General features: G+C 37.5%; 2 protein-coding genes across 5 annotated transcripts in view; one reads left to right on the top strand and one right to left on the bottom strand.

Annotated features, from left to right (window-relative positions):
• The first annotated feature begins 461 nt into the window (after positions 1-461).
• LOC113081331 (adenosine receptor A2b-like) lies at positions 462-9,358 on the top strand. Its single transcript, XM_026253426.1, has 3 exons — positions 462-1,025; positions 1,210-1,678; positions 8,322-9,358. Exons 2-3 carry the CDS (start codon positions 1,359-1,361, stop codon positions 9,043-9,045), a joined length of 1,044 nt encoding a protein of 347 aa, XP_026109211.1. The 5' UTR covers positions 462-1,025; positions 1,210-1,358; the 3' UTR covers positions 9,046-9,358.
• zswim7 (zinc finger, SWIM-type containing 7) overlaps positions 4,570-16,683 on the bottom strand; it is a 46,983-nt gene continuing 34,869 nt past the window's right edge. For 3 of the 4 annotated variants that reach the window (XM_026253438.1, XM_026253446.1, XM_026253456.1), the window contains exon 6: positions 11,188-15,378. In XM_026253438.1, coding sequence (XP_026109223.1) covers positions 15,262-15,378 — 117 coding nt within the window. In that variant the 3' untranslated portion in view covers positions 11,188-15,261. Of the gene's footprint in view, positions 4,981-11,187; positions 15,379-16,683 lie in introns of those variants that run through there. The other variant, XM_026253461.1, reaches the window with a different exon arrangement.

The following is a 16,683-nucleotide window of genomic DNA, read 5'->3' as shown; positions in this document are numbered from 1 at the left end:
GATTGACGCAGAAGTGAACTGTGTACAGTTGAGTCCACATTGTAAATCTTTGCCAATTACACAATATTGTCCCTTACTCACTACTCTGACATACCAAGATCTTTTCAGAAATACTACATTCTCAAGTTTCAGAAAATCTGACTCTTGTTCAAAACATCTATAGGCTAAGCACGCAGATAAGTTCAATCAATGTAAAATGTCAATAAGGACAAAAATAGAACCTATCTTAAAGGGCAGATAAACAGACTAGTAAACATGGCAAGCGTTTCTCACTTTTTCCAGTAAGAGTTTGCACTAAACCAAGTGAACATCTGCAGTTAATTTTGCCCAAACGCACTCAAGCAACTCCATTCACACCTTCCCCCCCCCCCCCCCCCTCAGGAAATTAATTTTTCCATTAAACCACATTATTAAAGTTTCATTATCGTAAAAAAAATTATACTGAAGTCACTGATAGGATATAATCCAAAACGACTGAACTATGATGTAACCGTAGACACTGAACTCCGATTGGTCTTTAGTATATTTGCATAATTGTAATCGTTCTTTCTTTGTAATAATTGATAAAAACGAGTTCAGAATGCTAAAGACCACAGAAACTGCCTATCTGTTGCATTCTATTAAATATCATATCTATATCTTCCTCTCCATTTGTTTAGCTATCTATATTTGTGTAGCTTCAGCTTCTGATTTCACTTTAACGTTATTCTTTATCTGCTGTCCAATTGTTATCATTTCTTTAAGGAAAGGAGAATCTAGTTTAGCTAGATTTTTTTTCTTTATCGTAGCTGTCAGGGGACAGTCTTAAATGCGTGTGGTAACTGCTCATTTCAAATCATCTGAGCCGGGTCGCGCGCGGCTGGGCGTGGCTCCAGCGATGATGGACAGGCTGTTTCTCAGGCTGTTTTCCGCGAGCTGCTTGAAAAGCCATGTGTTGCGCTCGCGGTGCGTCAGACTACTGCACTGCCGTTTCTGCAACATGTACCACAAGACGTCAAACAAGAAAAAACACCTCTGAAATGAGGGTAAGTAACGCCACCTCATCCAAAAATCCCAGATTTATTGTGACTTTCGTGAATAAGTTTCTACTCGTCAGTGGGAACTTTTAAGATATCTGTGGGGAAGGAAACACTGTATTTATCTGCTTCTGAATAATTATTTTCAGAGTGAGTACAAATAAAGCTGTTTTATTATTATTTAAACCAACAGATGGCCGTTTTGGCAAATCACAAACTTTGGAGATCCGTGGATTATTGCAAATCGGCTCTTTTACAACTGGACAAGCAGCACAGAGTGACAGACAGACTCATGACATCCTAACTACTGTCTGGAGGTGTTTCTCAGTGAAGTGTGCGGCAATGGATTCGCTGTACATCGCTATTGAGCTGCTGATCGCCGTGCTGTCCATCTCCGGTAATGTGCTGGTGTGCTGGGCTGTGGCCATCAACTCCAATCTCAAGAACGCCACCAATTACTTTCTGGTGTCACTAGCCGTGGCAGATATTCTGGTTGGCTGTCTTGCCATCCCTTTTGCCATCACTATAAGCGTTGGTCTGCGCTCAGACTTCTATGGATGCCTTTTCCTGGCGTGTTTCGTTCTGGTACTGACTCAAAGTTCAATATTTAGTCTTCTGGCGGTTGCCATCGACAGATATCTGGCTGTAAAAATCCCCCTGAGGTGAGTTCTTTCCCGTTTATTAGCATTTCCTGTCCATTATCCATGAGGGATTCGTTACTACTTATTATTTATGAGTCTTGGTTCTAAAAGCATTTCCTCTATATATAGAGAGTTTTACAGCAGCCTTGATACAAGCTTTGACATTTACACGCGCGTGCACAACATTCCGCGCGTCACACATCAACCTGTTCTTCGCTGTCTTCTGCATTCTCTCCTCTGAATAAAATATCAGGTAGAGCACTTTCTGATTAATATGATATCATTTGCTCACCTAATCTTTACAAACACACAACAAAACGACCAGCATCTTTCCTGAAAGGCCGATATGTTGTGTGTAACCACATTTGAGAGAGAGCGCGAGCAGCAGTTTCTCCGATCAATATGATGCTCGTGCCTCTGTTTATCGAAGTTGAAACACAAAGACTTTTTCAGGACAGCACACCATGCCACACGCAGTCACAAGCTTTACCCGGCTTCCTGAAATGGATATCGGCCTAATTTTCATAACCCGTGTTAATTCGTGAATCTCAAGAGGGCATTTAAAAAAAGAAGGTAGTTGTCAAAAAACCCTCATAAGAGCAGTGACAAAAATCTTAAGGATTAAACTAGAAATATACAGCCTACTAATATATATATATATATATATATATATATATATATATATATATATATATATATATATATATATATATATATATATATATATCCCTCTTTGCTTTATTTTAATGCCTGACTAAAGTCGTAGCCTAAAAGAAAAAAGAAATGAGAAAGCAGCATTAGGTTCATTTGAACTACATGACGGCCTAATCTTGTAAAATCTTAATGTTAAACTACTTAACATTTAAATGTTGTCAATCCTTCACAAGTTCACATTTCAAAGATAGATCTTTTTACACAATGCTCAGTGTAACTTGTGCCATCATTCTTCAAAATGATTGGAAACCACAGGAAAGAATAAAGAAAGGAGAAACAAAAGGAATTATATATTGAGTGACTGATACACAACAAAGCGTGCATGGTTAATTTCATGCATTCTCTTTCTGCTTCATGCCAAGTAATTACTGAAGCAAACTTGAGACTAAATATTTAGGACTTTTTGTTTCACTTCCACAGCAAACACTGTGTTAAAGGGGTCATATCATGTGATTTCAAGTCTTCCTTTCTCTTTGGAGTGTTACAAGCTGTTTGTGAATAGATAAGATCCCTAACGCTGCAAAGACTAAAGTCTCAAATCCAAAGAGATATTCTTTTTAAGAGTTAAGACTCGTCCACATCCTCCTAAAATGCCTCGTTTAAACACGCCCTCACATTTCTACATCACTGTGTGGGAAGATTTGCATAACACTGGCCAAATGTTCAGGCAAAGGAACGCTAAACTTTATTCTTGCTGTCACAAATGCAGACATGTTTTTTTTTTATGCAGCGCGATGCAAATACAATGCATAAAAAGACAATATAAGTAATTATAAACCATAATTATGTCCCCACTGGATGCAACAAATGCCTCAACATGTTTCATAAAGGCAGGGCATAGATGAGAGACAATAATGTACATTATGTGGAAAACAATGTGTTTTTTGAAACTTAAACCACATAAACATTTCATTACACCAGATACACAAAATAATGTTCTTTTTATCAACATCATATGACCCCTTTAAGTGCCGTGGGAATGCAGTTTTTCCTCATCTGGCAGTGTTTTTAATGATAGTGTTGAATAAGAAAATGCTTCCAGTAGGTGACTTTAATGATAAAACTGTTCAGTATACTCCGAATCATCTCAGATCCGGGGTGGTCATGTTACTCTCGCCGTTTCATGGCCAAGATGAACGCATGCTTCTAGTTAAACTGTAGTTACTGGAAATACAGTTTTTGGCACAGCTGTCAGTAAATTCAAGAGGAACCAAGTTTCCTCACTGTGCTGCCAGACAGTATTCCCCGTTCAGTTTTCATTTACTAGACTAGACAACCTCATCTCTCTCTCTCATGCACACATCCTGCGCTCATCTGTCTGTTTCTCTTCTCGTGTAAAAACAAGAAATCTCTTTACTGGCTGTGTTCAGCTACATGTCCACTGACTGAAGGGTCTAAACAGGGTTCAAGTTTCCTAAAACGGTAGGCTGCTATTATATAAATGTAAGCGTAGGCTGGAATAAGAAGGTCTTTCCACTGTTGAGCAAAAGAGGCCTAGAGCATCTTTTTCCTCTGAGTCAATGGTTTTACTGTTAAGTAATAGAAAGAGTGGATTAATGGCATTCATTTTATTTACTCTTCGTCGTGTCTTTCCATACCTGTATGACTTACTTTCTTCTAGAAGTCACTAAAGTAAAAAATTCCAACATTCTTCAAAATCTTTTCTGGTTTTATGCAGAAAAAAGAAAAGAAAGTCATACAGGTTTGGAATGACATGAAGGTTTGTAAATGCTTTAATGTTCATTTAATGTTTTATTTTATTTTATTGAGAACAAAGTGGATTGATGAACTACTGATAAACATATTGATTTTTTAAATTGTGTGTGTGTGTGGGGGGGGGGTCTAATCAAATTTCTTCAACATTCCAAAGAAAGTGGAATTCTTTAATTAATGACTTTCTTCTGTATAACACAAAATAAGGTCATTTGTATAATTGTAACTTTTATAGAAAATTTTAGCATTTATTTAAATAAACTTTAATAAAAAAATTAATAATTATATTTATTATTAAATATACGATTATAACCCATGTCCCAGAAGAAAGTCATACGTTTAGAACAACAACAGTTTTATAAGTTTAATGAATTTACACTGTCATAATGTCTAATAAGCCATACTTTAGCTTATATTCCAACATATCTGGAATGCCGTTTTTTTTTTTTTTTTTTGCAACCTGATATGTTTGTTGCAAACTATTGTTTTGATGCACCTGTTCACATGTGCTAAGAGCAAAGCAGTTGAGACCTCCCTTTAGACCCATTGTGTCAACTGTTTTTACTTAAACTGGAGCCTGCTGGCAGAGCTCTGTGGTCTAAAGCGCTAGCGGGGCAGCTGAAGAACGGAAGGGTTAGGAAAGGGATTTGTGTGTGGAATCGAATGAAGGGCTGAGAGAGAGAGAGAGAGAGAGAGAGGGAGAGAGAGAGATGGGGATGCCAGCAGGTTGTTGTCATGCCACAACTAATCCAATCTTCCCTCCATTCATGTGCCCTGAGAGTAGAGGAGAGCTGGCACTGAGAGAGAGGAAAAACATGTTAAAGCTAAAAGAAGTGTCCAACAAAAGGAGACTGTGCTCTTGGAGCTAAATCCAATGACATCATGTGTCCTTGCATCTGGAGAAAAAGAAAATAGAGAGTGATTATAATCAATAATGTGCTACAAAAGTGCCAAGGATGGAGAAAAATAATCTGAACAACTAGAAATTAAAGTAATGGCCTAGCACTAGTAGTAAGTGCACATGCCAAAATTGAGCCATGATGCTGTCAATTCCTGCACTCTATCCCAGAAATAAACAAATAATAATAGATATTAAAAAATAGATTTATTTCTTATATAATGCTAGAGTGGAGTGCCTATGCAACTGCTAAGGGAGTTTTAAACCAGTTTTCCAGTTGCTTAGAAAAGCTGCACTTTTCTTGAGTATTAAAGCTGCGGTAGGGAACTTTTGACGCTCTAGCGGTTAATAAACAGAACTGCTTGCATCTTGCGGAAGAACATCGTAGCCGGAGCTACTTCTCTCTGTTTATGTCTATGAAGAATCACAAAGGTACTGGGTTACTCCGCCGTGGTACCCCCGAAGCAATCTAAAAGAGTCCGAATATAAACACTTATTATAGGTGCACCCTAGTGATTCAGGACAAGCTAAAAACACGGTTTGGAAAATGGATTCATGGTGTACTCGCTTATTATATAAATTTTTCTACATTTTGAACACAAACAAAGTTACGGACCGCAGCTCTGATTGGTTATTTTTTACCGGGAGCGATGGAGTTTCTGCAAATGGCAGTAGGACCACTGGGAGGAGCCAGAGGAGCTTGATTTGTTCACAGATTATCTATCTCATATTCTACTGTCAGGACATAATGACAGGTTTAATAAATATGTAAAAAATATTTTTTACAAAAGTTCCCTACAGCACCTTTAACTTATAAACAACATAGAAAAATAGAGCACAAATGCTGGAGGACAAGTTATGCACCAGAGTTTAATTATTAAAGAGCCAGTAAGATGAAAAATCTAAGCTTCCTATCACTGTTTATAAGTCCTGTACAATAGGTTTAAATCCATCCAAGGTTAAAAAACATTGTCATTTTGTCAAAATATCATTTTAAAATTACCCCAATTCTCAGAGATCCCCAAACGGTTCGCGTGAAGCTGTTCAAAAGATTTCCCACTTCACGGTAAACTATGCGTTAGCATCTTTTTGGGTTGAATTATGTCTTATTCCTTTCATCGCGAAGCAAACAGTAAAATAAAAAACTTGAACAGTCTCGTTGCTTTTTCTTCTGTTATTGGCGTATTCAAGCCGCGTGCTTCAGTTTGAATCTGAATAGCGCGTTCAGCGCGGGGGCGTGGTCACATTAGATATAATGACGGGAGATGTGAAAAACGGACATTGCGATGTTTTCATATGGATTACTTTACTCTGAACTTGTTGGTCTAAATAAAGTTGGTAATGAACCCTCTTTTATGGCCAAACGCTTTGAAAATCCCGCCTTGTAACTCAACGAGATTAGAAAAGCAGTCATCAGTGAGGATTTGTTGTACTGCTCTGGTATTGTGGTAAAAATGAATTTTAGCCATTGGTTCTTCTGATTTTCATTCTTTGGCAGTGAAAATAAAACAAACTTGCCTTTACAATTAAAAACACACCGTCTCCTCGACATGATGCTCTCACACCAACCAGAGCGTCTGTGTGTGGGGGGGATGGGGGGGGCAGGTCAGAGCTTCGTTTCTCTCAAGACGGTAGGCGGAGATTATTATGCAAAGTGCTCCTAGTGACGTACATAGAGATTGACAAAAGATTTGAAATCTATAACGACTCGTTTCAGCGATTCAGAGTCGACTCCTTACTTTAGAAGCCAATAACTTTATAAATCGTGTACTTTTTGGTTTAATTACTTTGCACATTGTTTACACTGATGGACAGCTACATCATACACTGTAATACAGGTAATTTTTGATTTCCCATCTGTGTGGCTCTTTAAGAGTTAGAGATTGGTTCAAATCAAAAAGCTTAAGCCAGTGTTATTTTAGTAGTATTTATACAGTATTATAGATTTTATTAATATTATGAATTTGCTTTTATTTTTTCAGTTTTTATTTAAAATTTTAATACTTCTTGTACTTGACTTAGTTGTCAAATTAAAATTTCTAATTTATTCATCAAATATTTATCTTTTAGAAAATGATTTTTGCATTAGTTAACCACACTGCCCTAAGTGTATGAGGCTTGTGTACGATGTAAAATGTGGTTCATCGCCTGTGTTTGCGAACCAACATGATGTTATTTTCTCAGCGCTTTCCCACCCCCTCTATCTGTCACTGGGTCGGCAGCACCACTGATGGCTGTGGCAGCCCAGGTCTTTCTGAGAAAGGTTGTGGTTGGTGTGATGAATAATGCACCTCACGTATTACTCACTTCAGTCCATCAGTAGAAGCAGAATCAGAGCTGTCTGAAGACGCCTGATGAAGAGCCTCCAAGTGAAAGTTTGAGCCATCAGTCACTTCAGTGTTTATGTGAAACTCTCTTCCCCGTCTCTCTAGTATATGTACAAATACAGTGACCCAAAGCAGTAGTTGAACACAAATGTCTGTGAGATTTAGAACATTATATACTGTACAAAACATTATATTATATATAATTTTTTTTTCATTCTGAGGCCAAAAGTTTTAACTTAAACTTTAGCTTTTTAATGAAATTCATAAACAGTGGGATCCAAAATTCTAGGAGCAAACTGAAATGTATGATTCAAAATGAAATTTAAACCTGGAAATAAGAGTTTTAGAATACTGATCATTTTAAAACGAAAATGTATGCTAGTTTGTTTCTGCAATGGGGAAAAAAATAATAATAAGGTAATTGCAACTTTATCTTTCAAAATTGAGTCATACACTGAGATATGTGAGATATAAGCTCAAACTCAACTTTCTTTCCACGTCGAAATTCCGAGTTTACATTTTGCAATTTAGATTTTTGCCTCTAAATTCTGAGTTTACATCTTCCAATTGTTTTCACCACTGAATAATAGAGAAGTTACTTTTTATCACACAATTCTGAATTGTGTGTGTGTGTGTGGGGGGGGGGGGGTGTAAGAAATGCGATGTAAAAAGTTGCAATTACCTATTCTATCTATATATATATATATATTTTTTTTTTTATTCCATTGCGGAAACAAGCTTCCATAGAAATGTCTTAATTTGAAGAAAAAAATAGTCTGCAATATTTAGCTCACTAGCTCACTAATAATAATAAAGTATATTTGTGACATTGATCATGTGGCTCTTTGTACAGACTAATGCAAGTAAATGCAAAATACAAGATTGTTTGCTAGTGTTTTTAGACTTTTGGACCCTAGCATATAGTGAACATAACCATCACAAGACAATTTTTTTGTGTTGTTAAAATTTACCAAGTTAATCATCTTTGTTCTTTGTTCACTCATCTGTACAGGTATAAGGAGCTTGTCACAGGGAAAAGGGCAAGAGAGATCATTGCCATTTTATGGATCTTATCCTTCATCATTGGACTCATTCCATTTGTGGGCTGGAACCGTAAACACTTGGCCTGTCCTAGAAACAAACCCAACAGAACCAGCAATAGCAGTGATGCTGCTCTGATGGAAACGGGCTTCTCGCAAAGCTGCCACCTCGAGTGTTTATTCGAGAACGTGGTGGACATGAGCTACATGGTGTACTTCAACTTCTTCGGTTGTGTGCTGCCGCCTCTGCTCATCATGCTGGGCATTTACATCAAGATCTTCACGGTGGCACGTAAACAGCTACGTCAGATCGAGCTCAAATGCAGCGTGAGTAACGGTGAGAATCACCACCACGGCCTGCTGCAGCGGGAGATTCGTGCCGCCAAATCCCTCTCCATCATCGTGGGCCTGTTCGCTGTCTGCTGGCTGCCCGTGCACATCTTGAACTGCCTCACTCTGTTCTACAAAAACCTGGAGAAGCCCAGCTTTATCATGAACATCGCCATCATCCTCTCGCACACCAACTCTGCCGTCAATCCCATCATCTACGCCTACCGCATCCAGGAGTTCAGGGTCACTTTTAGGAAGATTCTGAACCGCCATTTCTTTTGTCAACGGGACGAGTTGTATCGCAGCTCCAATAGAAGCAGCAGTCACAGAGACCAGATTACAATGACCATCGACCCTCTGCTTTAAAGGTCTTTGTCAAAATATATGAGAGAAATGTTTACAGACCAAAGAACTGCAAACAGCATGATCTTGTATTAAGATGATGTCTAGCAGGGCTCACTATTCATGAAGCCAATGTGGACACGTTCGAACATTTTGAGGATTTAACATTGAACTGTGAAAAAAAAAACTATATTATATAAATATTGCATTTCAGACTGCATTTCGAAGCATCTTTAGGTCAAGCCTTAATGCAGGAATGAAAGTGAAGTGGGGCCGGTGGGCCTCTGAAAGTGCTGAACGAGGACCTGAACCACGTATGAGAAACCTATATGAAAAATAAAAAAAACTAATATTGGGGGGCAGCTTTAGTTCAGCCTTTAAGGATGTTTAAGAACAGCCCAAAGGAACAATCTGACTTCATAAGGCACATCAGCTGAATACGCCACCATGGAACAGAGAACACAAAGAAACCGACTGAATTGCTTGAATGTATTTGTTCCATTTGTTGCTTTTTTTAAAGTTGAGATGACTGGTTCAGACGGCTCAGGAACACAAGGTAAAAGCAAATTTAAGAACCCATAATAGAAAAAAAATCGTAAAACGATTTCCTGCACAGCCAATTATGAAAAATGACCCCACTTTTCAGTTTTCTCATCACTTCAAAGGCACTACTGGTCCATTGACAGCTCAGTTAACCCAACCAGTTCATGTGAAACCAAAACGACTCCTACAGACACACTGGGTACACGGTAGTATCCAGTGACCCCAACTGTGTTTGGACTCAAAATGTGTTGCATTCAGAGATGTATAAAGTACTAGAGAACCATACTTGAGTAAAAGTACAAGTGCTCTATCAAAAAAGTGACTTGAGTAGAAGTAGAAGTGCTCTTTAAGCACCACACTTAAGTAGAAGTACTAAAGTATTCAACATTTTTTGTACTTAAGTATTGCAAGTAGTCTATTTTAAAATTTACTACTCAAGTACTGAAAGTAAAAGTAGAAGTACTGTGTTATGTAGCTATTAAAGAAAATAGTCAAAAGTTGGAACATATTGTTTTTACTATTTCAAATGATTAACCTAAAGGACAATAACAATTCCTTTGACTGTAATTTCTTGTAAACAAAAAATGGTTACTAGGGTTAGTTAGCCCAATTTGCAAAATGATGTCATTGATAACTTACCCTCATGTTGTTTCAAACCCCTAAGACATCAGAGGGTCATTTAGAATTTTTTGAAGCATCGAAAATACATTTTGGTCCAAAAATAGCAAAAACTACGACTTTTTTCAGCATTGTCTTCTCTTCCGTGTCTGTTGTAAGACAGTTAAAAACAAAGCAGTTTGTGATATCTGGTTCGCGAACGAATCATTCGATGTAACCGGATCTTTTTGAAACAGTCCACCAAATCGAACTGAATCGTTTTAAACAGTTCGCGTCTCCAATACGCATTAATCCACAGATGAATTAAGCTGTTAACTTGTTTAATGTGGCTTACACTCCCTCTGAGTTAAAACAAACCAATATCCCGGAGTAATTAATTGACTCAAACAGTACACTGACTGAACTGCTGTGAAGAGAGAACTGAAGATGAACACCGAGCCGAGCCAGATAATGACTCGTTCACGAGTCAAGAACCGTTTCTGTCAGAAACGTGAACCGATGAGCTGATGATACTGCACATGTGTGATTTAGCGTGAAGCAAACCGACACACAGAGCGTCTGAAACGAACTGATTCTTTTGGTGATTGATTCTGAACTGATTCTGTGTTAATGTTATGAGCCCATGTGCAGTCAACGCCAATGACGCCATTGCATCGAGCGAAAAGAATCGGTGAACTGTTTTCTTCAACTGGTTTATTGAATCGAACTGTCAGAAAGAACTAACTTTACTGGTCATCCGAGAACTGATGCAACCGGTTCTTGACTCGTGAAGGAGTCATTATCTGGCTCGGCTCGGTGTTCATCTCTCTCTTCACAGCAGGTCAGTCAGCACGCGCAGTCTCGCTTGATTCGCTCAATGATGTGCCAGCTTCATCAAACCTGCCATCTACAGTTCTGGCAGTGGTTTGTAATGGAATGATTCGTAACATTTTTATAATTGTAACGAGTAACGATGCAGCACATAAAAAAAATATCGGAGTAAAAGTATTAAACTCAGCGAAAATATGTACCGAAGTAAAAGTGGAAGTAGGAGAAAAAAATAATAGTCTAGTAAAGTACAGATACCGCCTTTTAGTACTTAAGTACAGTAGTGAAGTAGTTCTACTTCGTTACTATACATCTCTGGTTGCATTACATAACAAAATGCCATAATACTGAGTTTCTATTTCATATTGTTTTATAGTTTATAACTAATAAACAAAGCTATGCTTCTTTAAAATAAATGCCACTTTGATGTTGTGTTATCTAATGCATTGCATTTTTTGATGTTGCCGAAGTGTACAAATACTTTTGGGGTCAGCGTGCTACTAAATGACCATTACACTCGGTTTCTTTCTGGCATCTACACAAACCATGAGACAAGACTGAGCTGAGCTGCATGAAGTTTGTGTCTAGCTTGATGATCATGTTGAAATGATCCAAGGAACATCTTGAGCTTCATTGAAAGAACATCAATGCAGAGTCACATGATCAATGTCACTCATATACTTAATGACCAAAAAATAGCACACAGCCTTTTCATTTTACATCATGCTTCTTTGTTTAAACTTTTTCAAAGAGTAGAAAAACCCTGTTCAGTTTAAAACCTGTTTATTAGTTTTTGCGGGTTAAATTAGATCTTCACTGTGGTCTCAAATGTCACTGTAATATCAGTGTCCTCAGATTTCTGGTGTCGGTCTGCTAATGTGTCACAGCCCTTAGGAATCAGTTTGTTATTGAATCTCTGACTGTGACAAACTACCCAGACCGAACCGACAGCAGCTGACCTGGAGCAAAGACTGTCTCCTCTGGAGAGAGATTTACAGTGTCACCACCAGAGCTGGACAGTTTATAACAATCTGTAGTGTCAATACTGACACTCTCTTCTATTAATCACCAACCACCTTTACAGTAGAACTACAGATCTACAGAGAGGTCTGCTCTTCATTCATCACTGCCTTAACTGGATTATCTAGACTACATTTTGACCAATCGCAATTATGATCAGAAAATGATGAAAAACGCCCAGAGCTCTTAACACAGTGATTTGAAGACATGCACCTCAGACATTGAGCTTTGGAGATGTAAGTTTTAATCATCCGATTTTAGATGTAGGCTTCTTCATCCCAATTTCCACCTCTCGCCAATTTTTTCTCCCTCCCCTATATGTCTGTCCAGTTAAATAGGCAAAATATAGCTATATTTAGTGTGTCATCTGAAGAGATCCTGTTGAAATACATTGTACAATGTGTATTTTACATCTTACACTCATTTTATATGTCAGGGTTATATAATATAACCTGACCAAGCGTAGGTCATGAGAATGCCTTAAACTCTTCTTTTATTGAGGATCGGCCATAAAAAGTTAAAGCAACATCAACATATTTTGCACATTTTTTTCAGTTTGGCTCAGTTAAAAAAAATAAAAATCCTTTATTGATGTTTGGATGGTTTATTCAATATTCAATGTCTTTTTCTGTAATGTTTTGGCATACATTTCTTTGCATTGCTACGTTTTTATAATAAGCTGATTTTAGGTTAAAAAAACAAATAGGTATATTTATATGCACCAATTTTTGTTAATTGGAATGAATGCAATCCGATTTAAGAGAAGCTGTTTATATAAACCCTAAAAGATGCAATCTGATTCACATATTTGTTTACATGTGCATTACATGCATTCCACACAAAACTTCAGTGAGCTCCGTTCAGAACTGAAGACACCGCGATAAAGTCACTGGAGCGACAGTGAGCATCATTGTGCTTTTTTACCTTGATAACATTACCAAAAAGGAACTGACATGTCAAAAGACCTTTTTTAGTAGTTCATAAGAAATAAGAAGTAATAAAACCCACTCACATGGTGTTTTTGAATCTGATTAGAAATACCAGATTCAATTGGTTTATTGGCTATCTGAAGCGTTTTACAAATAAGGACACATAACTTGCGGTCTAACATGATCATAAGTTAATGAGCACACATTTAGAAGTCATTTTGAAATGATTTTTTTTGGTAGTGAATTGTAACTGTGTCCAGGTGTGATTCAACAAAGAAGCAAGCAGTAAACCTAGGCTAATGTGATGATTGGCAGACATTTGGTAATTTACTTGATTTTTATTTCAGTAAGAGTGAATGGTCATTGGTCCAAAATCCCACTCCACAAACTATATTTTCTGGGTGAACTATTCTTTTGATACCCGACTCAAACTGACAGATGCACTGATGTGTTTGTCCCTGACAGTGACATGCCTTCCCTGACTACATCTGTGCCAGTTTCTATTTATTGAGGGGAAGAAAGCCGTTCTTGAGCAGTATTTTTGTGTTTTGTAATATCTAAATGATGTAAATGTACAGAGATTTGTTAATGTTTGCAAGGGCTAAACTACAGGAGTGTGCCAGACATCTGGACATTCCCATGGAGACGAATCTGTATGCACTGCAACCGTGTTAGCTGATGTTTTATTCCTTTACTGAAGTACTTTCTGTTGAAAGCAGAAACACAAAAGGCCTTTTCTTAACCAGTCAAGTGTACCTGATTTAATTTTTACCTTTGGAGCAAACAGAAAAGAGTTTGTGCTTTAAATTGTGTATGTTTTTGATGTGTATTTGTCACTAATTTACATACACTGTGTTGTTCTCTTGTATGTGCTCAAAGAAAATAGTTTCATGACAAAAACCTTTAGCATCAAAGAAGTCTTGTTATTTAACATGAATAAATCTCTATGTATGGTGAATTATTTTATTAATAAAAGATGTTTATATATCTTTTGCGCCCTCTTTATATGAAAGTTGGACAGTTTTAGCTCAGCCTAACTGTGCTGTTGAATATCAGCGGCCGGTTGTTCAGAAAGAAAGTGTGTCTGTCTGTGTGTGTTGTGAGAAACTGCACATGCAGCCTTTGTTCAAATAAACACTTCCACCAAAGCCAAAGCCACAAAGTCCAAGAATCTAGCCGAGCTGATACACTGTTTTCATTCATTTGGCGGGTATACCATATTCCAGTTCCCTAAATTATAAACATCTCATTATTAAATACCACATTCTCAAACACTTAAACACACTGCAAAAACACAAAAACTGATACTTAGTTTATCTACAGTTTGTTATCCATAATTATGCAGAATCATTATACAATATGAATTGTGTGTCTGTATGTATACAGCGAGAAAATGTAACCAGTGTCAGTTTCAAGCACTAAGTCAGGTTGTAAACTTTGCACAATGCAATTTTGTTTTCGTTTTCTATTATCCATTGCCAATCCCTTCCAAGCTAAATATGTTGGAAGTAATATCTTACAGGACGACAGACGTAATCACACAAAATATGGAAACTGAAATGGACACGCATTATATCAGCACAGATGGAGCGGCACGGCAAGACACATTACATACACATGCTTTTATTTCAGTACGTTCTGCTTTTGGTGTTCGCTCTGGTTTAACTTGCAGTGTTTCAACTAGCACTGTTCGAAAAGATATCTTAACCAAATATCCTTATAAAGAGTCATGCTTTGACTACAGTATGTTTACATTACAATAGAATTAGAATTACAAAAGGACTACAACAGAATAAAGGCCAAATGCATCCTGCATATTAAATGCTATACAGTAAATACAAAACATATACTGAAAAAAAGAAAACAAGTAATAGTTCTAAATTTTATGAACGCAAAACTAAATTTGGCTGAGGAAAACAAGTCGAAAAGTGGAGTATTTAAGCCTTGTGGTCTCATTGTTTGTTGCCGAGAGTCAGTCAAGGGTGCGGAACCTTCAAACAAACGGAAACTCCCAAAATAAACCCCATCGTGCTGCTCAATGAACAGATGTACATTCTCTGGTGCCAACTGATGAACGATTTTGCATACACAAACATCTGGTATTTAGGGACATAGATTTGCTTATTTACTTACTTTCACAGCAATTTTAAATATATTACACGACAGATCATCTCTCTATACAAAAAAAATAATAAAAAATACTGGGTTTTAATTTAAATACACAACATTTTCCTAAAGATGAGTCCATTAGAATGACTATAAATATCTCAATTCCTGCATGGGTGTTCTAATCAGAGTCTCTCTCTCCTCCAGGATCAGTTATTTATGTGCTGGCCTCAGTTTGCCCTGAGAGAATGTGGGTCATCTGCTGATCTGAGACCTGTTCCTGCTGGCACAAGCCCATGGCCTGACTCAGGCAGGCGGCCAGGAGGTGCTTACACTAGAGAACACAGACACGCAAAACAGTTCAATAAAGTGACACTTAATCATGCTAAAAACTGAGTTTTGACTTGCCTGAAAATAATATTACATAAACAAGCTATTCTCACACCAGTCTGGTTATATACAGAGTATAGAAACAGTATCGCTTGAAGATCAGATATGTTTCACGTTAATATTTATTGTGTGCACCCATCTGTTTTCTATTTATGGTGACTGCACACATGATAAATGCATCAGCGGGATGCATGTTCACCAAAGCTTGACGTTCATCACATAACAGAAATATAAACCAGATTACAATGAAGGAGAATATTAGTGTTGCCCAAAACAAGATGACTGACAATGAAAGCTGAAAAGGGGAGAAAAGACGCACTTAACAGGAAATATTAATGTATTGAGTGACTTTATACTATAAAGAACAGACTGTATTTGCTTTATTCACACTTCAGTGTTGGTCTACAGGCCCCAGATACCGAGAGCATCAAGCCACCAACCTCGTGTCTGATGAGAACCTCACGTCATGTTCTTGTGTTTTATCTTTGGGTCAGACGGCAAGCCGCTGAGAGCAGGCAGGTTAATCACATTTGAGACATTTTCAAGCGCATCAAGCAAATGCTAATGCATTACGCAGAGGGCTAGAAATAAACAAGGAAATCATTCCTCTCGGATCGCATTGGCATAAAATGCATTTATATATCATTGCAGTTTGATGATAAAGTGAGGTCATGCTATCAGAGTGAAGCCGTGCATTTTGGAGTCGTCTCTGGATTTTCTTTCTCAGACTTGAGGTCTAATTTTAGTCTCATTCTCTCCCCTGGGCTCAAAACCAGGCTGATACACATGCAACTTTGCAGCAACAGATACAGTTGAAAAGAAGCCACAGCATCAAAGGACAGACAGTGGATGGGAATAACCACAGCAAAGAGCAGATGAAGAAGAGAGCCAAGGAAAATATTTAAAACAAAAGCAGGCAAATAAAGTAGTGTTGCAACTATAATGGGTTTTACTAATCAATGAGTCAAGCATTTTGCATATCCAATAATCTGGTCAACTAGTAGATCATATTAATTGTCTAACAACTATTTAGAATTCATTTCGGTCAGTGTTTTAGCTAATGGTTAGATGTCAGCCATACAAGCAAGCAAACGAGAAAATGCAGAAAATAAGATGGGAATGCAGATGCACAAACACACACACACACACATACACACACACAGTGGGTCAAATGTTTGGAATAATTCAGATTTATGTTTTTGCAAGATGTTCAGCAATGATGCATATATTTGATCAAAAATATAGTAAA

This window comes from Carassius auratus, chromosome 5 (genome assembly GCF_003368295.1).
Source record: "Carassius auratus strain Wakin chromosome 5, ASM336829v1, whole genome shotgun sequence".
NCBI classification, from domain to species: Eukaryota; Metazoa; Chordata; class Actinopteri; order Cypriniformes; family Cyprinidae; genus Carassius; species Carassius auratus.
This window is presented reverse-complemented; position numbering and strand designations above follow the sequence as displayed.